The sequence below is a fragment of the Balaenoptera ricei genome, chromosome 7 (genome assembly GCF_028023285.1).
Source record: "Balaenoptera ricei isolate mBalRic1 chromosome 7, mBalRic1.hap2, whole genome shotgun sequence".
Classification (NCBI taxonomy): Eukaryota; Metazoa; Chordata; class Mammalia; order Artiodactyla; family Balaenopteridae; genus Balaenoptera; species Balaenoptera ricei.
In genome coordinates, this window is record NC_082645.1 from 103441355 (window position 1) to 103467363 (window position 26009).

The 26009-nt window shown below is 54.8% G+C and overlaps 2 protein-coding genes and 1 long non-coding RNA gene across 14 annotated transcripts in view; 1 reads left to right on the forward strand and 2 right to left on the reverse strand.

The window, feature by feature from the left end:
* Positions 1-197: 197 nt before the first annotated feature.
* Positions 198-4906, reverse strand: LOC132369245 (uncharacterized). Its single transcript, XR_009504304.1, has 3 exons — positions 4646-4906; positions 3983-4172; positions 198-262 (listed from the first exon to the last, which is right to left on the reverse strand). It is a non-coding gene; the product is annotated as an uncharacterized LOC132369245 (long non-coding RNA).
* DNAJB2 (DnaJ heat shock protein family (Hsp40) member B2) lies at positions 4673-14068 on the forward strand. 6 transcript variants are annotated; one of them, XM_059928755.1, is made up of 10 exons: positions 4673-4766; positions 5460-5560; positions 6237-6346; positions 7420-7473; positions 7661-7783; positions 8529-8621; positions 8853-8955; positions 9145-9215; positions 10078-10284; positions 12879-14068. In XM_059928755.1, the coding sequence occupies exons 2-10, from the start codon at positions 5496-5498 to the stop codon at positions 13139-13141; spliced, it is 1089 nt and encodes a 362-aa protein (XP_059784738.1). In that variant the 5' UTR covers positions 4673-4766; positions 5460-5495; the 3' UTR covers positions 13142-14068. The 6 variants fall into 6 exon arrangements, 5 of the variants coding, with proteins under 5 accessions (XP_059784738.1, XP_059784737.1, XP_059784736.1 ...); XR_009504303.1 differs by lacking the exons at positions 4673-4766; positions 12879-14068 and adding exons at positions 4995-5182; positions 11392-12319 and having other exon boundaries at positions 10078-11182; XM_059928754.1 differs by lacking the exon at positions 4673-4766 and adding an exon at positions 4995-5112.
* Positions 14023-26009, reverse strand: part of PTPRN (protein tyrosine phosphatase receptor type N) — a 19459-nt gene continuing 7472 nt past the window's right edge. For 2 of the 7 annotated variants that reach the window (XM_059928745.1, XM_059928751.1), the window contains 17 exons: positions 25687-25839; positions 25048-25082; positions 24071-24345; positions 23791-23877; positions 23382-23461; positions 23148-23212; positions 22264-22482; positions 21638-21838; positions 21390-21537; positions 21155-21228; positions 20871-20948; positions 20639-20758; positions 19388-19554; positions 15873-15926; positions 15169-15233; positions 14880-14953; positions 14023-14673 (listed from right to left, as the gene is read on the reverse strand). In XM_059928745.1, coding sequence (XP_059784728.1) covers positions 14602-14673; positions 14880-14953; positions 15169-15233; positions 15873-15926; positions 19388-19554; positions 20639-20758; positions 20871-20948; positions 21155-21228; positions 21390-21537; positions 21638-21838; positions 22264-22482; positions 23148-23212; positions 23382-23461; positions 23791-23877; positions 24071-24345; positions 25048-25082; positions 25687-25839 — 1967 coding nt within the window. In that variant the 3' untranslated portion in view covers positions 14023-14601. The remainder of the gene's footprint in view (positions 14674-14879; positions 14954-15168; positions 15234-15872; positions 15927-19387; positions 19555-20638; positions 20759-20870; positions 20949-21154; positions 21229-21389; positions 21538-21637; positions 21839-22263; positions 22483-23147; positions 23213-23381; positions 23462-23790; positions 23878-24070; positions 24346-25047; positions 25083-25686; positions 25840-26009) is intronic. The other 5 variants (XM_059928748.1, XM_059928747.1, XM_059928750.1 and 2 more) reach the window with 5 other exon arrangements.

Genomic DNA, 26009 nt, shown 5'->3' on the forward strand with positions numbered 1-26009 from the left:
AGAACTCACCCTAGAGAAGATGTAGCTGGATAAATGGCATCTCAGACCATTCCCTGGGAGAGTGGGCAGGAGGGGAGGTGAGGGTGGGGAATTTCTGCACTGGCTCCATTCTTCCCTTGGTTAAACCTTCGCCTCATCAAACATTAACTTGCCTGTACTTCAGGTTGCACACACTTGGGCTGCAGGGTCAACAGGGAATCCCTGGGCAGGAGGCGAGGCGCTGATAGGTTGTCTGTGTGAAGCTGGTCCGAGCTGCACAGGGCTGCAACAAGAGCCTGGTGAGGCCAGGGGATCTGAAGTAGTGCCTTAGGGTAGTCTGATACAGCTGGTCCTCACTAGCCCACCCTCCTGTCTTCTTCAGTGTAGAGTGTAGAGAGTCCGGAAGCTGGCATTAAGGCAGAAGTGGTACAGTGGAAGCAACAACGGGGGAATGGGGGTCAAGGGGGAGCTTACCTCCCTGTAATCTCCATCACATTCATCACTTTTTGATAAAGACAAATCACCTTTAAACTATTCCACATGCACAGCTTTAAGCCCCCACTTCCAACCAGGTGGCTGCCCTAAAATCCTTGTATGTGGATTTTCTGCAGCGCCTTCTGGGTTAGGAGGATAACTTAATTATTTAGGAGCCCATTTTGGCTGCATAGCTCAGCTATGTCCTCCAACCTATTTTTTTTTTTTTCTCTGAAAGGACTGAATTTCAAATCTCTGTCCTGTGTCTTTCTCTCTATTAACTGGTTTCAAATTTGGGGAAGGAAGAGAGGTTATTTGGGGAGACTTTCAAACCCCAGAAAAAAATCGCTGTCATTTATTCAGCACCTACTGTATACTAGGCCCTGCATCCATACGATCTTCTTTAATCCTGAGGTAAACGCAGTTATTGTACCCACCCACTGGACTGGAAGCTCCATAGGAACAAGGCCTGTTCTACGCTCAGGACCCAGAATGCTGTCTGACACATAGATTCTCAAATTTGTTAAACAGACTTGTTCAGTGAATGCCCATTTTATAGATGTGGCGACTGAGGCTTGGAGAAGTCATGTGACTTGCACAAGGTTACCCAGCTAGTAAGTGGAAGAGTCGGGATTGACACCCAGGTCAGCCTGGGCCAAAGCTTATGCTGCTGCCCTCCCCTTCCTAGGGTGTCCTCCCCTCCTGCCCTCAGCAGACACAGGCACTTCTCCAGACGCCACCTCTTCCAGGCCTGCCAGCTCCGCAGTGCCCAGACAGTGACTCAGGTGCCTCGAAGGCAGGCAGGGGGTGACGCTTGACACTTCCCTGCCCAGGCACTGTGGTGGAGGGCATGTGGGGCGGAGGAGGAACCCAGCTTCCAGGGCTGAACAAGGGCAGAGGTGTCTCTGGGGCCAGGTTTTGGGGTCGTCAGTGTCCTCTAAAAGCCCCCTGCCACTGACATCCAATAGGTGAGGTAAGGGTTTGGGAGAGGCCAGGAGGGAGGGCCCTGAGGAAGGTGAGATCTTTACCACCCAACATGGCTGAGCATCCACAGAGGTGGCCAGGCTCCCCACCTGATGGCTGTACCAGCCAGCCCACCCTGGGCAGCTGGATGGCCACCTCTTCTCTGACCCCGTGAGGCCTCCCACCTACTAACTCTGCAGGCAAGCCCTGGCAGGCCTAGGTTGGACTGGGTGTGGGTGTGGGGAGGTGGCAACCCAGATCTCCATGGGACAGCTGGGAGCGCCACCCAGCCTGGCTCCTGGGGACTCCCTCAGTGCAGGGGAATGCTGTCATCCCTGAGGCTTCTAAAGCCAGGGTACAATTACCTCTTGCAGGCTGACACAAGAGACAGAGCCCCAACCTTGGATTCCACCCAACACATTTACTCCCTCGCCTCTAATGTGTCAGGAGCATGCCTGCCTCCGAAGCTGCATTCCCTCCTTCGGGAACGCCACCTCCCCCTTCTGGCCTCAGTGTTGCCATTTCTTCCAGGTTAGATCACAGTCACCCAGAACCCGTCCAGCACTGGAGACCTCTCCCTCCTCTAGATTCTCCCTCTTACTGGCTGTCTCTATCACTCATTCAGTACTTGGCATGGACTGCCTTGTACCATAGCACTTAGCTTGTTGCTGATATCCTATTTCCCCAGCTAGACTTAAAAATATTACATTTGACCAGTTACTATGTGCACATGCTTCAGTATTCATAAGGTACCAAAGAGATTTACAAACAGCAAAAATAAGTCACCTTCATTTGTTCCCCTCTTGGCAGCCAGCCACCACTGTTCACTTTTTTGGTTAGTACTTCCTTCCAGACATCTATGTATATACTAATGTGTGCACACGCATTTAAATACACTTTGCTCTGCATCTTGTTTTTTTTACTTAACAATAAATCTAGAAGATGGTGCACATCAGTACATATAGATATACCTTATTCTTTTTGGTGACAATATAGTATTCCACAGTACATTGTACCATTGCTTATTTAACCAGTCTGCTATTAATGATATAGTATTTAGGTTGTTTTTAATCTTTTGCTATGAAAAGAATGTTGCAACCCTTGTACATGCTTCTTTGCACATATGTACAACCACAAATTATTAGAATTGGCATTACTGGGTCAAAGGCTATACACCTTTAATTTTGATATATACTTCATACTGCTCTCTTTAGAAGTTATATCCAAATACCTCTCCTACTACCAATGTATGAGACCGCCTGTGTCCATACAACATATTACACTTTTTGATCTTTGTCAATCATCCGAGAAGTGAAAGTATTTTGCTGCAGCTTTCCTTTATATTTCTCTTGCTATGAATGATATTGAGCATCTTTTCATGTTTAAAAGCCAGTACTTTCTCTTCTGTGAACTGTCTTGTCTGTGCCCTTCACCCACTTAAAAAACTGCATTGTTTGTCTTTTCTCATAAATTTGTCTGAATTCCTTGTGAACAAAGGAAATTAACCCTTTGCTTGCTAGATGTGTCCCACATAATTTCCCTTGGCTGTCATTTGTCTGTGTCCCAACGAGGTTTTCATCTCCCTGAGTACAGGGACTGAAACTTAAAGCTCTTTGTATTCCTATTCTTAATATAAAACCACATACATGTTAGGGTGCTAGACAAATGTCTGTTGAGATAAGAGAAGTAAAAAGAAAGAGATTTGGAAGATTTTGGAGTGACCTAACCTAATCTATTCCTTCCTCTTATGCCAAGGTCAGTCAGGACTGGAAACAGCAGGAATTAACTCTGGCAAAATAAAAAAAGAAAAGGACCCCCCGACACACACACATATACATACAACACACACACACACACACACACACACACAATTAGAGAGACACTGGGTAGCATACAGAATCAATACAAGGGCTGCCAAACAAGTCTCCGCAAACAGGTAGGCACCAAGGGAAGTTGGGCAGCCAGCACCACAGTCAAGGTCAGGGCACAGGACAGCCTGCTTAAAAAGCCCCTGGCCCCTCCACCCACTGTAGTGAGGCCTCCTCTCACCCAGGCATCGAGGCTGACATTTCCTCCTCCAGACACTAGAGGCCACTGCTGGCTCTGCTTGCCACCACTGCAGAAATGAATTCGCAACTGCCCCTGCTTCTCTGTGACTTGCTCCAGATTCAAAGACCCAGTTGGAGCTTCCGACTGGCAGAACATCCGGCTTTTGCCTACACCTTGGAGCCAGGAAGTCTGGGAGAGCAAGTGTCGGGTTTTGTGGCAGGTAGTGGCCTGGCTCCCATCAGAGCCTACGCAATGGGAATTTGCCAGATGTAGGTAGGTAGGAGGCTCAGACTGTGAGCAGCCAGGAAAACTGGACAAACGCACACCAGGCTCTTCTCTCACGTCTGGCTCAAGCCCTTCTCTTTGATGAAGCATTTCTGGGTCACCCAGCCTAAAATATTCTTCTGGATTCACATAACCAGTATTGCTTGGGCCAGTCATGATGCCAGAGAACTTTTGTACCAAGACCTACTATGTACCATACCTCATTTGACTTTCAAACAGCCCTAGGCGTTACCTGTATTTAGGGAGGAAAAACTGAGTCCTTAGAGGTTTTCTTGTCACACAGTAGTACCAGGTTGCAAACCCAGGTCTGTCTGTTTCCAAAGCCTTGGGGTTTCCCAGTGGTCTATACTGATGGGCTGGTAGTTGGAGCTCTGTGAAGGTAGGGATTGGGCCGCAGTCTTCTTTTTACATCCTGGCAGCATCTACAACATAGAAGATGCTCAATTAATGCTTGTGGATTGGCCTGGATATCAAGCGGGAGCCAGTTCTAGAAGGTTCTCTAACTTTCCCATGAGGCCTGAAGCCAGAAATCACTCTAAGGTGGAAGAGGTCTACTCAGGATCAGTTTGGAAAGAAAAACCTCGAATCTGGGGAACTTCCTCTCCTTTCTTTTCCCCCATATTCCCATTAACCACCCATTAATCCCATTAATCTCCCAAATGTGTCAAAACTGTTAATAGCATGTTCCCATCTGTTCATTATTTAATCATCCAATGGATATTTTTGAACCCCACTACTGTCCTGAATACTCTAGTGAGAAAAAAGACATAATCTCTGCCCTGTGGAGTTTGCATCCTAGTGGGCGAGGTGACTGTCAATCAAATAATCAAACAAATAAATGCTCTGACCAGTGGGAGGAAGGTTGCCAAGAGATGCTATGAGAGGCAGGTCTGACCTACTCAGGGAAGTCGGACAGCCTCTTCTGAGGGCCGGGGCTAGAGCAGGGATCTGAAGAAGGGGGAGGATTTAGGCCCAGAGGGGAGTCTGTGAGCCCTTGAAGTGGTGATTTCCTCTGGGTGAGTAATCCTCGGTCATCGAGCCTGTCTTTAGGAAAGCCACAGAGGGACCAGAGGCTGGGGGGCTTGTTTGTCCGCGAGTGCGTCACTCCTGGATGGAGCCTGCCGCTGTCTCCCAGGTCCTATCTGGGGATGACGTTGTCCTGGTGCAAGCCCAAAATAGCCGGCTCCGCCTCCATCTCCCGGCAGCCCCTGCAGCAGCACACCCCCCCCCCCTCCACCCCCGAAGGTGACAGGCCGAGCCGGCGTCCTCTGGGTCTCTAGTAGTTTCCGTGCCGCTGACGCATGCTTGCGCGCACAGCTGGGCCTGCCGCGTCCTACGCAGCAGCCGCGAGCCGGGCAGCCGGTGCCAGACGGTTCCCGGCGGGGGGCAAGGGAGGGGCGCTCCAAGAGGCCAGGGACTCCCGGCGGAGGAGGTGCGGGCGGGGGGCCCCGGTCAGGCTGGGGGGCCCTGGGCCGGGCTGCTGGCGTTTGGGGGCTGCGATAGGGCGCCCCGGCCCTGGGCCCCGAGATAGTCCGTGGCACCGGCCTGCGAGGGCCGATAAGGCTGCCCGAGGGAGCCGAGTCACCGGCCGCGAGGAGAGCCAGCGGGCTCCGCGGCCCCCTGGGAGCGCCTCCCGCCGCCCCCGGGGTCTCCAGCCCCGGGGAGGGGCTCTCGGTTCTTTCCGCCTGACTGTACCTTCTCTACCGCAGCCTCAAGGAGGCCCCCCTGACGACTGACGAGTTGCCATGGCATCCTACTACGAGATCCTAGACGTGCCGCGAAGTGCGTCCGCTGATGACATCAAAAAGGCGTAAGTGCCTCCGCTGTGCACCAGAAAGCCACTCACCCCCCCCCCCCACCTCCACCACCCTGGGGCCCTTCAGAGGCGGGGCTGAGAGAGCCAGGTCGTTAGAAAGGATTGCGGGCCTCCCTAAGAGAGTGACCCCTGTAGGGAGGAAGGAGACCCCTGTAGGGAGGAAGGAGATCCCTGGATGAGTAGGAGAAAGTCTACAGCGTGAAGCTCCGCTGGGAGGTGCAGTGTGAGCTCTTTTCCAGTACAGCCCCCCCATCCCCCCCTTCCCCTTTATTCCTACGCCAACCCCCAGCCTCTAGGTGTGGGCTTTCTCAGGATGCAGTGCAAAGATGCTCAAGCACTGTGCCCCTCTCCCTCCCCATGGCCACATGTACCCACGTCCTTAGCAACCCCAGCCCCAGCGAGCCCCAGGGAGGCGTTAGGCCTGGGGCTTTCTCATCCTCACGTTATCATCCTCTAATACAAGTATATAGTCCCATCACTGGCTGCAGAGGGGCGAGACAGGGACTCCGTTAAAACACTGCTGCAGGGGCAGCCCTAGCAGCTGGCATGGGCCGGGATCTGAGTGGTGGAAGGGCTATGGTGGGCTAACAGGAAGTGGGTCATTCTGTTCCCTAGTGGGAAGTGCGTGCGTTTGTCTCCTGACCCTCCCCTCTGAACCCACTTCTTGCAGGTATCGGAAGAAGGCTTTACAATGGCACCCAGACAAGAACCCAGATAATAAAGAGTTTGCTGAGAAGAAGTTCAAGGAGGTGGCCGAGGCATATGAAGTGCTGTCGGACAGTAAGGCCCAGGGTCAGGGGGCAGGGCAGGGCAGCACCTGTCACTCCCACTTCATAGCCCCCTCACGCTCCTTCCCAAAGCCATGCTGCCACCACCCCAGTCTCCTCCATGCCTTTTTCAACCTGGCATTTAAGTGCCCCCCTCCCACAGGGACTCTGGGATTTTTTTGTTTGTTTGTTTGTTTGTTTGTTTCAATTCAGAGGAGCACCTACTGTGTGTCAAGCACCCTTTTATTCTTCCCCTGATCCCCTGTCTCAGTGTCTGCTCCCCAGGGTCTGCTAGTTGCAACATGGATCCTGACAAGGGGAAGGAAGCAGGGCAGGTAACCAAGGTGTGCCGAGCCTCCTCTGTGCCAGGCATTGGTAGTTGTAATCTCCGTGAGTCCTCACAGCCATCCTGTGAGACAGGATTTATCACCCCCATTTTTCAGGCAAGGAAACTGAGGCTGAGAGAGGTGAAGTAACTTGCTCGAGGAGTGTGACTCCAGGTCTTTCATTCATTAATTCAAAAAATATTCATTGAGTGCTTATGGTGCCGGGCCCTTGTTGGGTACTGAGGAACGATGGAGGACAAGCAGGCAGTACAAGTCCTGATGGGTTTATCACAGTCTGGTCAGGGAAGGCCAACATTAACCAAGTGAATGCATAGACAAGATTATTCCAAAGGAACGTAGCAGGGTGATGTGATAGGGAATAGGGTATAATAGGCACCAATTTTAGGTAGTCAAGAAAGGTCTCTCTGTGACATTTAGGCTAGGCCCTGATTAATAATAACATAGTAATAATTAGCTAACATTTATGAAACACTATGTATCAGGCACTGTGCTAGGTGGATTATCTTATTTAATCCTTGCAACTCTGAGGTCGGTGCTGTTATTGTGTCCATTTTACAGATGAGAAGGAGCCACTATGTGAAGGGCTGAGCTGCTGCTAAAACCTATAGCCCATGTCCCCTGTGCAACCTGCTGCCCCCCAATTGTCAGTCTCTGGCCAGTCCTCTGAGGGGCCTAGCCTGGAAGGCGGGGAGGCCGTCATCCCAGAGGGAGGGAGAAATGATCTATTCTCTCTTTCCAGAGCATAAGCGTGAGATCTACGACCACTATGGCCGGGAAGGGCTGACTGGGGCAGGTAGGTGGAGCGGGGGCGCCCAGGGATGGAAGTGGGTCAGGGAGGAAGGGGGAGGGCAGATTCCTGCAGTGGATGCTTGCTCTCACTCTGCTCTCGAGGCTCCTGGAGTCTCTGTGCCTTAGGGGGGCCCCTGGCTCAGGGCAGGGTGCACGCCCTAAGCCTCCTCCTCATCCTGCCTCTCCTTCAGGTACTGGCCCGTGTCGGGCGGAAGCTGGCAGTGGCGGCCCTGGCTTCACCTTCACCTTCCGCAGCCCAGAGGAGGTCTTCCGGGAGTTCTTCGGGAATGGTGACCCTTTTGCAGAGCTCTTTGGTGAGTGGACTCAGGAGGCCTCTGACAAGCTCGACTTCTCCCTCCAGGCCTGCTCTCCATCAGCTGGGAGGCCCTTAGGCGGGAGGCTGAGAGGGAAGCAGAATTCCACGGACAGAAGATTTTGTGTGGGTGGATCCAGTGAGCTCTGGGACAGAACCTTACACATTCCAGAACCCACGTGACCCTATAGTGACACTTCAGAGACTCGCCTTATTAAATGATAACAATAATTCATTGTTAAACCTCCACAGTGACAGCCATGAAAGCAAGACTCAGAGCATCATGGGACAGTAATAATGCTGTTACAAACAACAACAGATACCACTTTTTTTAATGGTTAAATGAACCCTGTGAGGTAGATAATTTTATCCGCATTTACAGATGAGAAAACTGAGGCACATTCAGATGACTTGCTTACAGTCACACAGCAGATGGCGGAGCCGGGGCTTGTAGCTATGTCTGCCTGACATCACACCAGCCTTATCTGCGTAAAACTGAAGGAGCTATTCCCCACCCCCCTTCCTTTATTCTTCATAGTGGCCAGAATTGACCAGGGAACTTTTTCATATAATAATACTAAAAAGGAATTTAACTTATAAATCAGTCCAAGCAAAAAAGAAAAAAATCAGAAATGTACCCAGTTGCTTAGCAGCTTATATTTCGAGACTTAAGAGCAGGCGTTCACACATTCTAGGGGTGGGGGGATCTTTTCACCAGATGATGTTCATCTGCTTACTCGTTGCAGACGACCTGGGCCCGTTCTCAGAGCTTCAGAACCGGAGTGCCCGACACTCGGGCCCTTTCTTCACCTTCTCTTCCTCCTTCCCTGGACACTCTGGTAAGTGCCGTCCCTTCCCATGCTTGCAAGAGTTTGGAGTCCTGGAGCCCCTCGCCTCAGCTTGTCACTTTCCCACGCCTTCTCTTTGTGCCTCCGGAACCCTGCCTCTGGGCAGCTCTGCGGGGAGACCCCACAGAGGTTCCTGGTCCATTGTGAGTGCAGCCTGCCTGGTACAGCCTCTGTCTAACATCCTCTTCTCCTCCTCCTCCTTCTCCTTTGTCCCAATGCCAGATTTCTCCTCCTCATCTTTCTCCTTCAGTCCTGGGGCTGGTGCTTTTCGCTCTGTTTCTACATCTACCACCTTTGTCCAAGGACGCCGCATCACGACGCGCAGGTAAGGGCTCCTTGTGGGACCATACGGGGTGTGGGGTGGGTGGGGGTGGAGTGGAGCCGCATACGACTGGAGAACAGCTCCCTGAGGGCAGAGCGCAGACTGCCCTGTCTACTGCAACGTCCCGGAGCCTGGACAGGTGCCCGCAGGACTCGGGCATGCCCACCGAATGAACCCTGCTATCTCCCCCAGGATCATGGAGAACGGGCAGGAGCGGGTGGAAGTGGAGGAGGACGGGCAGCTGAAGTCTGTCACAATCAATGGTGAGGAGCGGCTCTGCCACCCAATCCCCATCGGGAAGCCCCAGGCCCCAAAGCCCCTTCCCCTGACTGCTCCTCTCTGAACTCCCCTGGGGCAGGGAGGCCAGACTGGCAGGGTCAGAGATGGTGATCCCGGGGAAGGGGGCTGGGACAGAGAATTGTGGAGTCTCAGAGGGCCAGCTAATCGCCGTCATCATGAGTGGGGTGCCTGGAGTTTGCAGAGCACTTGACTATTTTTAAAGCACTTGCGCACATACCACATCCCTTGTATTCTTAAAACAGCCGGGGGGGGGGGGGGAAAGCAGGGCAGTTTGCATTCGCCCTACTTTTCGTTTGAGGAGACTGAGCCTCAGCACAGCTAAATGGCCCTAACTCCCAAGTAGCCCCAGGCCCAAGGCTTTGACCTACTTAGCAAAGGGTAAAGCCAGGAATAAAACTCAGGACCCAGGGCTCCTGGAGCTGAACTCTTCTTCCCACAGCGCTGCCACGCAGTACAGGATGGTCACCATGACTACCCTTTTATGCCTGCCGACTCTGGGAGCTCTGTGTGCTAAAGGCTCTTCATGGGCTGTCTTATTTAATCATTGGAACAATTTGACCATGCAGGCACTCACGCCATTCCCATTTTATAGATGAGGAAAGGGAGGCTTAGGGAGGTTGAGTAACTTGCCAAAGGAGACAGCTCATACCTGCTGGAGCCGAATGCCTGGCCATGCTCATAACCACTATGCTAGGTGCCAACATGCATGCACACCAGTTCCAGAGGAGGGGCTGTAAGTGGTCCGAGTCGCTGCTGCATGAGGCAGCCTGGCCGGATTCCTGCAGCCTGGATCAGAGGGCCTCATGGTGGCTGTTACTCCCACAGGTATCCCGGATGACCTGGCACTGGGCTTGGAGCTGAGCCGTCGCGAGCAGCAACAGTCTGTCACCTCCAGGTCAGGGGCCACACAGGTCCGGCAGACCCCTGTGTCGCGACCCCCTGACAGCGACCTCTCTGAGGATGACGAGGACCTGCAGCTTGCCATGGCCTACAGCCTGTCAGAGATGGAGGCAGCTGGGAAGAAACCAGCAGGTGGGCGGGGGGCACAGCGACGACGGCAGGGGCAGCCCAAGGCCCAGAACCACCATCCAGGCACGGGGGAGACCCATGAGGGTGCAAGGGGTGACACAGCCAAACCCAGCCCATCTCCGGAGGAGAAGGCCTCTCGCTGCCTCATCCTCTGATCACCAGGCCCAACCCACCCGATTCAGGGGGCCAGGGGTCCTGTTCACTGTCAGGAGAGCAGAGAGGGGCGTGGCCTGAGTTGCAGGAGCCCCTCTCCACCTCCGTGCTCCCTCCTAGGTCCACCCCCCTCCAGCGTGGAGTCAGGATTTGCTGTGCTCAGCCCACGGCTGATAGGTCCCTGGCAAAGCCCAGGGTGGGGGGCCTCAGGGCAGTGGGAGGGCCTGAGGAGCCAGGATTCACTTATTCTTATTAGACAGGGAGTTTAAAAGGGGCATTAGTGGCTTGGGTCAGGCCTTTCGTGCCCAGGTCTTCTGCCACCTGTGTTGCTGATGACGTTAAGGAAGGAGGACTTGGCCTGAGGTTCTCTGAGCCAGAGTCGGCAGCCACGGCTCTCCTTGTCCGGCTGCAGACAACCCCACCCTGGTTTCTGCGCAGTGTTGAGCTCTGACGTCTCTGTTGCTTCCCTCCTGGTGCTGCTTCTCCCTCGCACTCTTCTCTCTGCAATTCCCCGTGGGCCGCATCGCTTGCTTTCACTGCCGTCTGGCTGGGACTCCCTTCTTGCTTCCCCCAGAAGGCCTCTTTGTGGCGAGGAAGATTCTGTGGCCAGTAGGGCCATAAGGTCTTCCGGGGAGGCTAGCTGGGTGGGGCGGGAGCCTCTCGGCCGTCCAGATTCGGAACCGGAGCCTACTCCTCCTCCCTTCCTCTTGCTGCCTCAGCCTGCCCCAGGCCTTGGGACTAGCCAGAGGTGAGGCCGGCTAACCCTGGAGAGGGGGGATAAGGCCAGGTTGCCCCAGGAGGGAGGCTTAGGAGGGGACCGTACCCCATCCTCCTGCACCATGCATCAGGGCTCAGGGAAAGGCCACAGGGCTAGCCCAGGGCTGCATGCTCAGCTCCGTCCTCCACGGCTTGCTGCTGACCCTCTCTCCTGTCACCCCGCCCCCACTCTCTCCCCAGATGTGTTCTGAGCTGGATGTCCGGGACCCAGAATGGCTGCACAGTTCCAACAGGACAGCGCCCAACCCTGTGCACTGGGAGGGGACCCTCCATTCCTCTCCCTCGCCCATGCTGAGCGTAGAGCCGGGCCTGGGTGGTGGGTGGGGGCTGGGTGGGAAGTAGTCTTAGCCTGTAAACGCTTCCCTGGGTGGGGGGGGGGGGGGGGTTGGTGCTGTCTCTTGGGGACTACAAGTCCCAGAATTCAATGCACTATGCCTCCTTTCTGTTAGATCATGCTTGGGGGAAGTGGTGCACAGTTACAGAGCTGTGCATCTTGGGACATGTAGTTCCAGCCCTGGTCGGCTTGTTAACTCACTGTGAGATGGGGAGATCGTGTCCTTTGATTTGTCCCTGGCAGGGGTGGCAAGAATGTGGATGAAGGGGTAATGGTCTGAGCTTTGTTTCCCCTGACGCCTCTTGCTAGCGCCGGGGTTAGAGTGTACCAATCAAGGCCCTGTGGCATCTCGGAGAGGCTCTTTTTCTGTGGGCACTCCCGGGGTCTGAGAATGAGCCACGGCTGATTGGCTAAGCAGGGCGTGGTCTCAGAAGGCTGACAGGCGTGGGAGCTTGGAAGCTAGCCGTCTCGGTGGTGAGGGGGTGGGTGTGTGTGTGTGTGGCTGGAATTGGTGTGTGATGGGTGCTCTGGGCATGTTGCTGCTTGTATGGCTTCTTCGGCCTCTGACCCCGCTGCCTGTTCTTTCTCTCCAACACCACAGAAGCTGCCTCTCCTCCTCCCTCCCTGGGGAGCCCGGTGGCTGGGGAGGGGAGTGGTGGAGCCGGGGTGTTGTCAGACCCTGTGCCGTTGAGTCTCAGAGACCTATCAAAGCCAGCGGGGCTGAGCTCAGACCAAGAGGGAGACACTGGAACTCAATAAAGCTGAGTTTCGAGAGTTTGGTGGTGTGCCGTGTTCCGTGTGCTTCCTTCCCCGGGGCGGGGGGAACCCTGGGGGACCAGCGGGTGACACACCTCCCTTTATTGCCCAGGCATCCAGAGGTTGCAAGCTTTCCCAGCTGACAGCAGAAGTCCCCTCTTTGACCAGGTGGCCCTCTCTAAGTATGTTGTAGAAGTCCATGAAATGCTCGCATTCTTCTGCCCTCACTTCTTGGGGCCCCACAGCTGGCTTTCCCCAGGCAGCTGTTGTTCCCCTTACGCAGGGTGCCACCACCCAATACTCTGCGGCACAGCTAGGACCAGACTGAGTAATGACTTGACTGAAAGCATGGGGCCAACAGAAAGCTGGGAACACGTGGTGAAAAATCTGTAAAACCTTCTCCCAAGGCCCAGAGAACCCTCCACAGGTCTCCTTAGCTTAAGGCCAGTGGGCTGTGTCAGAGGCCTGCCTCTCTCATGTGGAGTGGCACATGTCCACCCCACCCAGGGTCCAGGCCCCAAACTCATCAGGGCCCCAGGGAGGAGAGAGCCAGTTACCTCTCCCCCTTCTCTTCCAGACACCTGCAGAGATGCCCTCCCAGCCACCTTTGACAAGCACCTTTCTATTGCCAAGCAGGGAGGTGTGGCTCCCCACCAACTCTGTCTTCCATTCCGGGATGAGCACTTGGCTTCATCTTCAGTGGCCAAAGGGTCTATATTGTATTTTTCTCAAAGCAAGGAAGCAGCCTGCCCTGAAAGAGGAATTTCAAGCCTCTCTCTTGAGAGAGAGAATCTGCTAGAAGTTTGTAAAATGGCTGTTCTGCCCACTTCCGGCCTTTGAGATGACAAACCAGTGGTGTTGAACCTCAGCAGAGCACAGGTGAGGGGTGAAGGGCCTGTGGTCCACTCACTGGTCCCTTCGCTCCCTGCGCAGGACGGGTGGTACTCGCCCATTTTTCATGTGACGGGTCTGAACCTCGGCAAGGTTAGGTGGCCCTAACTCCCGAGTAGCTCCATGCCCAAGGCTCTCTTGCCTCATTTCTACGTCTACCACCTTTGACAAGGACACCTTATGACATGCAGATGAGGGCTCCTCTGGGGCCATAAAGGGTGGAGCGTTTTGGGGGAGGGGGGAGAAAGTGCCCCTTGCCCCCAGGTGAATGGCTGTTGTCACGTCTCATAGGCCTGGCCTGCGAGTCGCTATCAGAGTTTAGCTACTTTTGCTTAAGGTGTGGCGAGCACTTTGCCTGCATCACCTCGTTTAGTCCTAACCTCAATCCTGCTCGACGTACATTATTCCTGAGGCCGAAGGACATGAAGCAGCCGCCCAAGAACTGAGAGGACCGGCAGCAAAGAGGTCAAGCATGCTTGCGTTCGAATCCTAACTCCACCACTTAACTAGTTGTGGTACCTCGGGCAAGTTCTGTGCCGCTCTTCGTCTGTAAGACGGGTCTAATAATTGGCAGCGTGTCCTGAAGATTAAACAAGTTAATGGGTGTAAAGCACCTTGGAGACTGCCAGACACATAGGGAGCACAGCATAAAAAAACCACTGCCTAATTGTTATTAGCTACCATTCGAGCCTTGGAGAGCGTGACTCGGCAGCCTGGCTCTCCCATCACCCTCTCTGCATCTCCTGAGAAGGGCATCAGGGCCCGGCTCCAGGCTGAGGCCGGGGCTGGAGTCTGGAAGCAGAGCAGACAGAAGTGCGTAGGAGTCCGGGTTGCAGCTGCACACACGACACACTAACTTTATTCACATTGATACAAAAGTAGATTTTTCTAGAAATGTTCTCTTGTGCCAGGGGGAGAGAGTTGAGTGGCATGTGGCGGCGGGAGGGCCGGGGGAGGGGTTAGGAAGGGCAAGGGCCAGAGTGTGGGTCGTGGAGGCAGGTCAGCGGGCAGCAGGGGCTGGGGGAGCAGGAAGAGCTGGACATGGTGGCCCCTCCGCCCCATTCTAGCCACGCTGGAGGGTGGAGGGCGTCCACACAGACATATTGGGAGCATCCAGAGTGGTGGGAAATGGGGACCAGGGAACTCAGGCAGGAGGAGGCTCTGGGTGGAATTGTTGACTTTCCTCTCCTCCTGGTCGGCTGCCAGCTCCCCCATGGGACTGATGCCAGGGCTCCCGGTGTGCCCCTTCCCACTTCCCCTTCCTTACACGCTCCTCTTGGAAGGGCCAGTCATGCCCAAGAGGGGCCAAGGTGGCAGGTGGGAAAGTGAGGAGTGAGTACACAGATAGATGCTCACAGAGGCAAAGAGGGAGCAGAGGCTGGGCTGCCCACGGAGGGGCCCCAGGGGTCTCACTGGGGCAGGGCCTTAAGGATGGCATTCACCTCCTCCGCCACAGCTGTCAGGGCAAATTCAAACTGGTCCTGGGGAAGGGCAGGGGGAGGAGGGTCATGGGGGGGCCTGGCCTCTGCTCCTGCCCCGGGGGTGGGGGGTGCCTTGGGGAGGTCACTTGCGGGGGGGAGGGAGCCCTCCCGGGGGAGGGGTATGGAGGCAGGCAGGAGAGGCCGGCTGCTGCCGCTTTGGCTGGGGAAGGGTGGTGGCTAGGGTGGGTGCAGGGAGGAACGGTTACCTTGGAGCGGACGAGGCCAGGCCGCTGGTCACGGACATGCTCCAGGGTGGCAGCGATGTCAATCTCCTTCACTCCTGGGTAGGGGGAGCGCGGGGCTGCTCAGGGGGTGTCCAGAGGAGGGTAGGACCCAGAAAGCGTAGGGCATCCTGGGGTGGGAGGCTTGGAGGACTGGAGAAAGCCTGGGGGTGTGGCAACCTGCCCTCCACGAACTCCTGTGATCCCGGGGGCTGGGGAGACTCTAATCAGAGGCTGGGCTGTGGGCGAGCTGTTGGGGGAGGGGGGTCGTCACCTTTTGCCATGCGGTTCAGTACCATGTCGATGAGGATGTAGGTGCCAGTCCTTCCTGCACCGTCACTGAAAGAGGAGATGGTGACAGGCTGAGTTTGGGACCCAGCAGGAACCGGGAGGGGAGGGGGAGACTGGTGGAGCTGTTAGGGTTAGCTGGGGATGGGGTGGGATGAGTGAGCGGAGGAGGAGGGAACGGTCATAGCCCCTGGGTCCTGGGAATTGGGCCTCGAGTGGGGAGCCTGTGACCCATGGGGTGTCTCTTGGGCAGTGAGCTAACCGAAAAGGATAGCTCTGGCTCTGCTCTGAGGTAGAGGCAGCAAGAGGAAATAGCTTTTTTCCAGCCTCTGGCCAGGCTTTCATTCAGCAAACTTCTTATGTAAATGACAAGATGGTAAATATTTTCAACTTTGTGGGCCACATATAGTCTCTGTCGTACGTTCTTTTTTTTTTTTTTTCTTCAACTGTTTAAAAATAGGAACATCATTCTTAGCTCATGGGCCATTAAGAAAACAGATGGTATGCTGAATTTGGCCCGTGGGCTGTAGTTTGCTGGCATCAAGGGGACAGGCAGGCAGTGTGCTTGGGAGGTGGGCTGAGGGAGCAGGACCAGAGAGGGGGTGGGAACCAGGAATGCCCCACCTCAGGGCCCTCTGGCCTGGGCTGTCCTGTCCCCCTCCATCCCCACCCCAGCCCCCGTGAACGCACCTGCAGTGCACAATGATGGGGCAGGAGCGGCCCCGGTAGCACTTGTTCACCTTCCTGCAATAAGAAATGGGCGTGAGGTCAGGGGGCACCGGCAGAGGGAAAGGGGAACCGAAACACACACCTGAGGGCCTCTCTTTCTTCCTTTTCTCCCCACATGCCAAGGGCAGAGGAGGGAAGAGGGCTGGAGACAGGAGTCAGGGCTGGAGACAAAGAACCAGAGATAGTGTAGGTGGCACTGGGCTTGCCTCATCACTTACGAGCTATGTACCCAAGCTGTGCACCTGGAACAACTGATTTAACCTCTTTGAGCCTCAGTTTTATTACCTGTAAAATGGGGATGATAAGAGTAGTAACCTCCTTCTTAGGGTTCTTACTATGATTATGTGAAATAATCCATGTAAAGAACTAAGTGCAATACCTGGCACACAGTAGATGCTCATTAAATGATAGTATGATTAATAATAAGACATAATAATATTAACAGCCACCTCTGCCAGAAGTTCAGGGAGGATAGGCTTTCTGGTGACTTCAAGGGTGTCAATCTTGCCACATCCTTGCTCTGCCCCTACAAGTGCCCAAGGTGTTCCCCTCACCACCCAGGCTTCCTGTGGTCCTCACCAGCAGTGAGGTCGGGTAGTAGCCCTGGGCACAGAGTCCCTCTGGCGAGGGGAGGACAACACCTCCGCTCTGAATATGATGCTGCGCCTGTCTCCCTGGATAAGTCTTGCCTCCGCATTGGTGCTCCGTGGTTGGGTCATATTCAGACTTGGTCCACCTGGACCTCAGACTCTGCTGCCCTGATCACAGCAGCTCAGCAATGAGCAGGGGGTTTCTTCCTCTCTCGGTGGCCCAGTCTAACCTGCCCTTGTCCCTTATGACATTCCTGCTTTGAGAGTCACTTGCAGATTTCTGATACCTCCAATGGGCCAGGGCAAGGGAGGACCTTCTGAGGGGTTATTAGAGTACATCAGGGGAAGCTTGGAACTTAGTGGTCCTCCATCTGGTTCCTCCGGGCTTGCAGGGGCCAGGTGACTTTGAAAGGTTTTCCAGGGCTTCCCTGGTGGCGCAGTGGTTGAGAATCTGCCTGCTAATGCAGGGGACACGGGTTCGAGCCCTGGTCTGGGAAGATCCCACATGCCACGGAGCAACTGGGCCCGTGAGCCACAACTACTGAGCCTGCGCGTCTGGAGCCTGTGCCCCGCAACGGGAGGGGCCGCGATAGTGAAAGGCCCGCGCACCGCGATGAAGAGCGGCCTCCGCACCGCGATGAAGAGTGGCCCCCACTTGCCGCAACTAGAGAAAGCCCTCACACGAAAACTAAGAGACCCAACACAGCCATAAATAAATAAATAAATAAATAAATAAAGTATTAAAAAAAAAAAAAAAAAAAAAGGCTCACAGGTTAAAATTTAAAAAAAAAAAAAAAAAAAAAAAAAAAAAAAAAAAAAAAGAAAGGTTTTCCAGGAGTCCACATGGTTTTCTAGCATATTGGCTGGTACATCAGGGCTGGGGTTGAACAGAAGTTGCCACAGTGGTTCTCAATCATTTAATAATAATGATAATAAACAGTATTTAGAATTAATAGAGCCCTTGCTACGTGCCAAGCACTTAAAGCAGATTTTACAGACTTTATGCTACTGACTTTTGTAACAACCCCTAAAGTACGGGTCATCATTCTCATTTCACAGGTAAGAAAACAGACAGAGGTCAAGGAACTTGCTCAGAGTCACTTTCTAGGACTTAAAGAATTATTTTGCCTTGCCTCTGGTGGACCTTCACCAAACTATATTTATTAAGCAGCAATTAATTTGTTCTGGGTGTCTAATGCCAACTGAGTTTACATAATCCCAGCCTAAAGCAAAGAAATATAACCTTTTAGCTTACCTGTGCAGCCTTAAAACAGGTCCATGCACTAGTTCTATAAAGATTTTTAAAATGTGGAAAACAAAAAAAATAGCTCTGATGCCCCTAGCGTTGCTTTTGAGAAGCCTGTGCCTCAGGCCCCAGGGACCCCAGTTAGAAACCATTGTCCTGAGGCTCAGAAACTATCCCCAGGTTCCTCCCTCAACTGCCCCCGCCAGCTCTGCTCCTCTGCTCTCTGCCTAGCGCCTAGAGACCTCAGGCCAGCCTGGCAAGGGGCAGAGCAGCAGGAAGCGGCCACAGTGTGGGTGAGGCCCCTGCCATGGCAGCAGGCTTCTCAGCCACATGTCTAGGGAGGGGACAGGCAGGGGATGCTGGAGGCCTGGCCTGGTCACGGTTTCAGCGTCAGAACAGGGCAGGTCCCCCTGTTAGCCTCCTGTCCCAGCCCCCACCTGGTTCCACTGAGTCCCCAAGAATCCAGAGATCCTCCCGCACTCCCTTTGATAGTATTTGTCCCTTCCCTGAGTCCCCCCAACCTCCGGCTCTCCCAGCAGCCTTCAGGGTGGTCCCTGGGCCCACATGTCCTCATGTCCTGTCCATGCAGCGGCCACACCTGCCAATGATCACTTTTGTGACTATGCAACTGGAGTGAGAATACTAGCTGCAGATCACAAAAATGACACTGGCAGCCGTGAGAGAGAGAGAGAGAGAGAGAGGGAGGAGGGAGGGGACAGAGAGGGGAGACAGAGCGAGGGAGAGACAGAGCCAGGTAGAGAATGAGAGATGGTGGGGGGAGACAGAGACAAAGAGAGGCAGAGTAAATAGGCAGACATGGGAGGGGGGTGGAGGAAACAGAGCAGGGAGAAGGAACAGGGAGAGGTGCAGAGAGGGGGAAGCGTGGATGGAGGGGAAGAGTGAGACAGACTTCGAGACAGAGTGATGGAGAAAGAGGTGGGCGGGGGAGGGAGGGTGGGGGAGAGAAAAGAGGGAAAGAAGGGAGGGAAAGAGAGGGAAAGACAAAGGGAAAGAAAAATAGAGGCAAAGAGACACAGAGGGATAAAGAAGGGATGGCAGGAGGGAGTGAGAGACGGCGAGGGGGCAGCAGACACAGAGACTAGTGCTGGCCACTTGGAAGCACAGGACAGGAGGAAACAGGCAGCAGAGACCAAGGAGAGGGAGAGAAGGAGAGAGGGAGAGAGCTAGAAACAAAGTGAGCCCTTCTTGGGGGGAATGGGGTTATGGAGAAAGCACCAGACATGGAGAGGCAGGGAGACAAACAGGGCAAGAGAGAGGGAGGAGACAGCTGGCCAGCAGAGAGAGAGCAGACAGGAGCTGGACTACAGCAATGGAGGAATGGGCACAGCGAGACAGAGCGTCAGTTCTGGCTTGGGGGGTGGTGTCTGGAAGGGGGTCCAGGAGGTCAGAGTCAGTCCTGGTTTGGGGTGTCTAGCAGGGGGCACCAGCGGACCTGAGGCCGAGGCTCCAGGTCAGGCTAGAGGATCTGTCTCACCTGAGCTGGGGCCCTAGGAGGACCTGATGGACTGGGGGAAGGTAAGGGAGCCCACCTCCTGGCCACCTGCTCCTGTGCTGCTCTCTCCCGGGCTCCTCGGAGCCTCCCCCGGGCCGCCCCACCGCCCAGGCGCTGGGTCGCTCACCTGCGGAAGTCCAGCAGGGGCCGGGTGGAGGCCGGGGTGCCCTCTGCCGGCCAGCTGAGGAAGTGGAACTGCGTGAGCGTGCGCGTCTCCTGGGTCTGCACGTTCTTCAGGTAGAAGCTCCGCACTAGGAAGTCCTCGCACCAGATGTGCTCCGACACCAGGTTCACCTGCGGAGGAGGGGGCGCAGGCCTGAGCGCGGCCTCCCGGCCTATCAGGCCAGTCAAATTCTAAATCCTCCAGGAAGCTCACCCAACCGCCCACCCCAACTGTTCCAGCTGTCCCCAAGAACCTTAGCTGTTTGTGTCACTTATGGACTGCTCAGGACAACTGGTGGCTTTTTCATCTAGACACAACTATTGTGAGTTTTCGTTTATTTGTTTGTTTGTTTGTTTTGGCTGCGCCCCGTGGCTTGAGGGATCTTAGATCCCCGACCAGGGATCAAACCCAGGCCCAGGGCAGTGAAAGCACCACTGGACCGCGAGGGAATTCCCAATATTGTGAGCTTCTTGAATTCAAAGTTTCTCCTTCCTCTTCTGCACAGAGACTAGCAAAGTGTTTGTTCTACACACACCATAAACTTTGATAAAATTCTATATTTTCATTTGATTTTTTTCTTTAACCACAAGCAAGACCAATTTTTAAAACTTAAAAAAAAAAGACTATTGCGTGCTCATCTGATGATGAAAAACTGCTATCCAGTGCTCATGAGAAACTGGATGTGTGCAATTAATGTCTCTTGTTTTATTGGGGGGGGTGTCACTTCCCATTTGTCAGGAATGTTGCTCCTTCCCTTGCTTTGCCTCTGCCCAGTTCCCCCCTGCCTATCTTTTCTCCTAATGAAAAAGTTTGTTTCTCTTTTAAATAAGCAATATATGTGACTGGTGGCATTTCCTTCTTTGCTTTGGCCTCCAGGAAACTCAGATCTAAGTTAGGCTCAATAAAAGTAGGTCTCAATCTTGGTCTTTGAGTATACTTATCTTCCCTGTCTCAAAACTGTTCTCCTGACTCTTAGCTTCTTACCTTAGTTTCAGTGGTTTTATAGCTTTATATCTGTACCTTTCATCATAGGTCCTTACAAGTGCTTTTTGGCCCTAGACTGGACACACACACATACACACATGTATATGCATGTATGTGAATATATATGTATGCACATATGTGTTTATATACACATATGTTCACACATGCATGAGTGGTGCACCATCCACTTTCTCCACCCCCATCGTCTCCTGGCCGTGGGGTCCTGCTGACCTCATATACATGGTAGAGGGAGGAGCCCTCATCTGGCCAGTAGCGGTCACACTGCTTGACACCATCCTCCACCAGCGGGGTCAGCATGACAATGACGGTGCAGCCACTCTCCCACACCATCTAGGGACAGAGACCCAGGTAAGCTCCATTCTAACCTCCCTGGGACCTGGCTGGCCCTGGCTGGCCACAAGGGCGCATGCTCCCTGGAAAAGCCCTCCTTCCAAAAGCCCACCTGCCAGAAGTCTGAGATGGTATGTGACAGTGGGCCCTGTGTGGCTATGTAGGCTGGCATCCGAGGGTCGTGCTCAATCTGGAGATGGGAAAGATACATCATGAGCCAGAATGGGAAATGCCACTATGGAGAGGCTCGGTCAAAGGGAGCGGGCCAGGGTCTGGGGGAGCCTGAGAAGCCCCATTTCCATGCTAGGATATTAGGCTCACAATTCTGGGGACTTGGTGGGGAAATGGAGTCTATGGGGGCAGGATGAAAACGGGGAGGAGGTGGGGGCCACTCACAATGGGGCTGGCGTTGATGTAATCGCTCCGAGAAGGGCTGCTCTCCACCTTCAGCTTGATGCGAGCGTGGTCATCTGCACAGACCCCGCATCCCACCCCAGAAGCCCCTCCAGTCATTGGGGTCCTGGCACCTCTGCCACTCAGCTTGAGCCAGGAGCCCGGCCCTGCCCCCAATCCCTCCAGAGCTCCCAGCCGACAGAGGGCTGGGGCCTGCGGGTCAGCAGAACTCACTCACAGGGCAGGAAGTCAGGGTTGCGGTTCTTTTTGATGTTGCCCTCCCCCTGGGCGGTGGCACAGGTGTTGGGCTCCGCCTGGTAGGCACACAGGGCCTGCCACTCCTTGGCCAAGCGGTCCCGGTTCCGCAGGTGGTCCTCCATGTACGCCTGCAGGGACACCACAGCCTGGCGCTGGCCCCCACTGCCAGCCCTGCCCCTCCCACCGTGCGGTCCCCTCACCCCCTCTGGGCCGATGCCCTGTCCTGACCAGAATCATGTGTCCCGTGGAGATGTCCATGTTGGCCTGGGCGGGCTCCTCGCACCAGGACGGTGTGCTGCTGTGGGAGCTGGGGCTGGCCTGGGCCGCATCACTAAACTGCGAGGACACGCTGCTCACCCGAGAGGGCTCCGGTGGACCCTCTGCCCGGTTGAACAGGGACTTCGTGGCCATGTGCTGGCGGCACAGGTCCTGCGGAAGAAGGATGGGGCAGGGTCCAAGGTCTCCTGAATCCTTCTCAAGAGTCCTGGGCTCAGTTCAGTAGAGTCCCTAGGCTTGTCCTTGATTGCTTTTGAATGAAACCCATTTCCTCTGGGGTAGGGTCTTCTGCCATGGCTCTCATCCTTTTCGGGGCTGTTCTGCTTGGCTGGTGCCTATGACAACCTCGGATGTCACAGAGCAGAAGCCTAGAGCCCCCCCGAATCGCAGGACTGGGGAGAACTTCAGCAACCATCTGCCCTCAGTGCCCATCCACTCAAAATGGCCCCGCAGCACTCCCACTGGGGCTTCCCCAGCCCCTGCCTGGACATCCAGCTCCCCACCCTCATCCCAGGCGAGACCCAGACTCCAGAGCCCCTTCCATTCCCTCTCATCAACAAGCGTCTGGGGCTGCACACCTGGTACTCAAAGGTAGTGTCACCGTGGGCGCCCTCGGGTCCCAGCGCGGCCAGGCGCTCCTTGTCCCGCTGCCGCGCACGCTGCCGCGCACACAGGGCCACTGCCAGAGCCACGAGCAACCCGGCCACACCCGCCAGGGCCACCAGAGTAAGCAGCACGGAGCGCACGGGAGAGGTGCTGTGGGCCGGTCGGGGAAGGACGGCGGCTGCCTCCTCCCTCTGTGGGAACAAGGCTAGAATCAAGGGGGGCGGTGGTGTGGGGAGACTTAGGAGCTGCTCCCCACCCCTGTCCCATGCCCCACTCCCTGCTAGGATATCTCCTGGGGCAAAGCTGGGAGGCAGGGGCATGGCGGTCCAGGCAGAAGGACTTGGAGAGGCCGAAGATCTTCCTTCTCAATCCCCATTGAGGCAACTCAACCACATTGCACTGACAGAGACTTAGTGGGTGACCCTCCCTAGGAGTTTCTGCATTTAAAAATGGATACAGAGAAGTATAGAGAGACCCAAGGGATCAAATAGTAGAATGTGAGGCATCAGTGTTGGATGCAGAATAGAAGCATATTTTGAGTTCAGTGTCCTTTCTGTGTCATGTTTTCCCTTGGAATTTGAGACTTTGCTCTAGAACATCTATGGACAGCTATGGCCATCTCAGGTAGCTCTTCCAAGTAAGCTGGCTTCGGAGAGAAGGCTGGACCTGCAGGGAGCAGGAGCCGCTGGGGCCATCTGCTGGTCAGAAAGAAAACTGCATGGGGGAGGGCTGCTTTGGCAAAGCTGGGGGACCAGCCAGATAGATCTCAGCTCCTATTCTCCTGTCGTTTGCCTTCATCTCTTGTGGGCAACAACAGCCCTCTGGGGCTTTGACTGATCCTTCAGTTATCTCATACCTGTCCCACGCCTGTCTGCAAGATCTGGAGCCCTGTCTGTGCTTCCAGTTCAGACTTCACCATCCCTGCAGGGAGGATGTAGGTCAGATTCTGTCCAGCCCCATGTGGTCTCCACCCCATGTCATGCTATGCCAGGTAGCAGGCAGGGTCCATGTGGGCTGGGAATATTTCAAGGGGAGCACCAGCCACAGGCCTGGATATATACAACTCGGGCTGGGGTCAAGGAGTATTTACCAGCTTGCTTGGTCACATCGGCCAAAGACAGGTTCTGTTCATTGTGCCGGATGCGGAAGGTAAGGGCTGGTCCCACGACACTGCCGAATAGGAGGTATGTTACTGCCTCACCCACCACAGACGCCAGATTCAAAATGGAAGGTCCTCTCTGGCCCTGTCCCTGTTAGAGGATGGGGCTAAAACCAATCAGAGATGCCATACAGGGGTGCTTGAGGCTGGGAAGATACTGGATTGGGCCAGTAGCAGGGCTAGGTGTGGCTGTACCTTCAGTGCAGCTGGAAACATCTTTGACCCGACCTTGGCCCCTTACTCACAGTTTGTCTTCCCCTCCTACCCTGAGCCCCTCCAGCCACCTCCCGCTTCAAGCTACCTGCTAGATCCCTGCTGCCCCAGCCAGATACAGCCCCACCTGATGTTGATGAAGCTGCCCGAGGACATGTGCACATGCTCAGCCAGGATCTCCAGAAGCTTCACTCCTGCAGCCAGACTCAGGGGCCTGGAGGTGGGGAGCCGGCAGAGGAAGGAAAGTGGGGACCCTCTAGGCCACTTTGGTGAAACAACCTCCAGGGGTGCAGAGCAGACCAGCCCCCTGTCTACTTCACATCTGGACTTCTGCTCTCTGCTTCCTGCCAGGCAGGCCAGCCCAACACCCAAGGGACCAGGAGGCTGCCCCAGACTGGAGCCCTTACTTCTGGTCAGTGACAATGTAGCCATATTCCTCTGCTGATGGCCTAGCAGAGGGCTGCCCTGCCACCGTGGGCTGGCTCTGGCCCAGTGGACTTTTCTTCTCTAGCAGGATGGGCGTGGCAGGGGGGCCGGCAGCTTTGGGAGGCTCAGAGGATCCAGAGCTCAGCTCCTGCTGGGCTTTATTGGAGGTGGGACCAGCAGTGGGGGATCCGGGCAGGGAGGGCGTGGGCGGTGGAGGCTCCGCTGCGTCTGCGCCCTGCACCTGCTCCTCCATTGTCTGTTTAGAAGAGAGGATAGAGGTAGGGTCTCTAACAGTGGAGGGGTCGGGGGGAGGGGGTCCACACTCTGGACGCTGAGCTCCCACAGGGGTGCTTAGGACATGTTTCTCTTTCTATCCCCAGGCCCAGGTCAGCACTGGGTACAGAGAGGGCATCCAGGAAAGTGAGCCAAGTGGATGAATGAATGAATGAATGAATGAATGAAAAAAGGACTGAATGAGTGATTATTCATGATCAGTAATAATCCACAGGATGGGGCTGGAGTGGGGAGGAGCTCCGGAGTGAGGAAAGCTGGGGTTAGGGGAGAAGATGAACAGGCAGGCAGTGGTTTTTCAACTTTTGTTTAGCCACACAATCTTAGAAATCCAACACGTGAAACAGATAGAGTGCCTCAAGCTGCAGAGCAGTCAGGAGCCTGCCTGCTCGCGTCCCCCCGCTTCCCCTAGGGACCCTCAGAGTGTGGTCTGAAATGACTGTAGTGTAAAAAAGCAGTGAATCAAGAATTCTAGCTTCTGGTCCCAGCTCTGCCTTCAACTTGAGGTGAGACCTTAAACAATGACTTGCAGCCTCTGGGCCTCAGTTCCACCAAAATGAGGGCTTGGAGGATACAGATTCTGGGTCCTGATCCTGAGATTTAGATTTCAGTCAAGGGGTTTGCTGCCGTTGGGCACTTATGGGTCAGGGAGGTGTCACAAACTCACTTTCTTGATGTCAGCTCCAATGTTTACAACCCCTCCTGCAGAGACAGGAAAAACAAGACTCTGGGCAAAGGGCCAAGGCCAAGGTCCACACAACGCAGGCGGGAGAAAAGGCCAGAGGCCCTGAGCCTGTTACATTTGCTGTGGCCTCTTTCCCCACAGTCAGTAACCAAGACCCTATCGCTGGTCTCATCCTAAGCATGGCCTCATGCCTCTGTGCATCTGCCTTATAATTCATTGTTTTATCAACTCCTCCCTCTGTTATTGGCCACACCTCTCAAAGCTATTCTTTGCTCAGTCCTCCCTCTACCCATCAATCATTGGCTTCTCCTTTTTAGTGGCCATGCCCCTCCTTAGGTCTTCATTATCTTCCGCCCAGCTTTCTCCGTGCCTCCTGATCCCGGCTCACACCCCCTGTGGCTTCTTTTCCCATTGCTTCCATCCTCCAGTCCTTTCCTGCTCTAACTCCTCGGCTCACCACCCCACCCCTTGCTCCCTGCCCTTGGCTGGCAATGACTCCGTGTCTCAAAAGAACTCCTTCCCCTGACCTTGGCCCTTCCCCTCTAGGTTGCTTGCTGTGGTCTTGAAAAGTGGGGCAAGAGGCCTCCACGGGGCTGGTAGTCTCTCTGGCTGGACACTCACCCAGATTTCGTCCTGCACCCTTGGGCAGCAGCTGCAGCAGGGTGGAGAGCTGCTCAGGAGTCAGCTGACGGAGCTCCACCCCGTAGCCCGCCAGCACAGCTGCCAGTCTCTGCAGAGTCACATCTGCTGGGAGCCAGACACGGAGCTTAAGGGCTGGTGCCGAGATGAACTTGTGGGATGCATTTGGGGGTGGGAGGGGACCGGCACATTTAAGAACTTCTCAAACACCAGGACACTGATGCCCTCCCCTTCCCACCCTTGTCCACACTTTGGGGGAAAGAGCTTCCTGTGTCAAGACCAAACTTCAGGCCCAGCAGGGACTC

Excerpts from the sequence above, each read along its gene's own strand:
- DNAJB2 (XM_059928755.1), top strand. The coding sequence starts at position 5,496 with ATGGCATCCTACTACGAGATCCTAGACGTGCCGCGAAGTGCGTCCGCT. Across the intron at positions 7,784-8,528 it reads CCCTTTTGCAGAGCTCTTTG|ACGACCTGGGCCCGTTCTCA; the intron begins GTGAGTGGACTC and ends TACTCGTTGCAG. Across the intron at positions 8,622-8,852 it reads CTCCTTCCCTGGACACTCTG|ATTTCTCCTCCTCATCTTTC; the intron begins GTAAGTGCCGTC and ends TCCCAATGCCAG.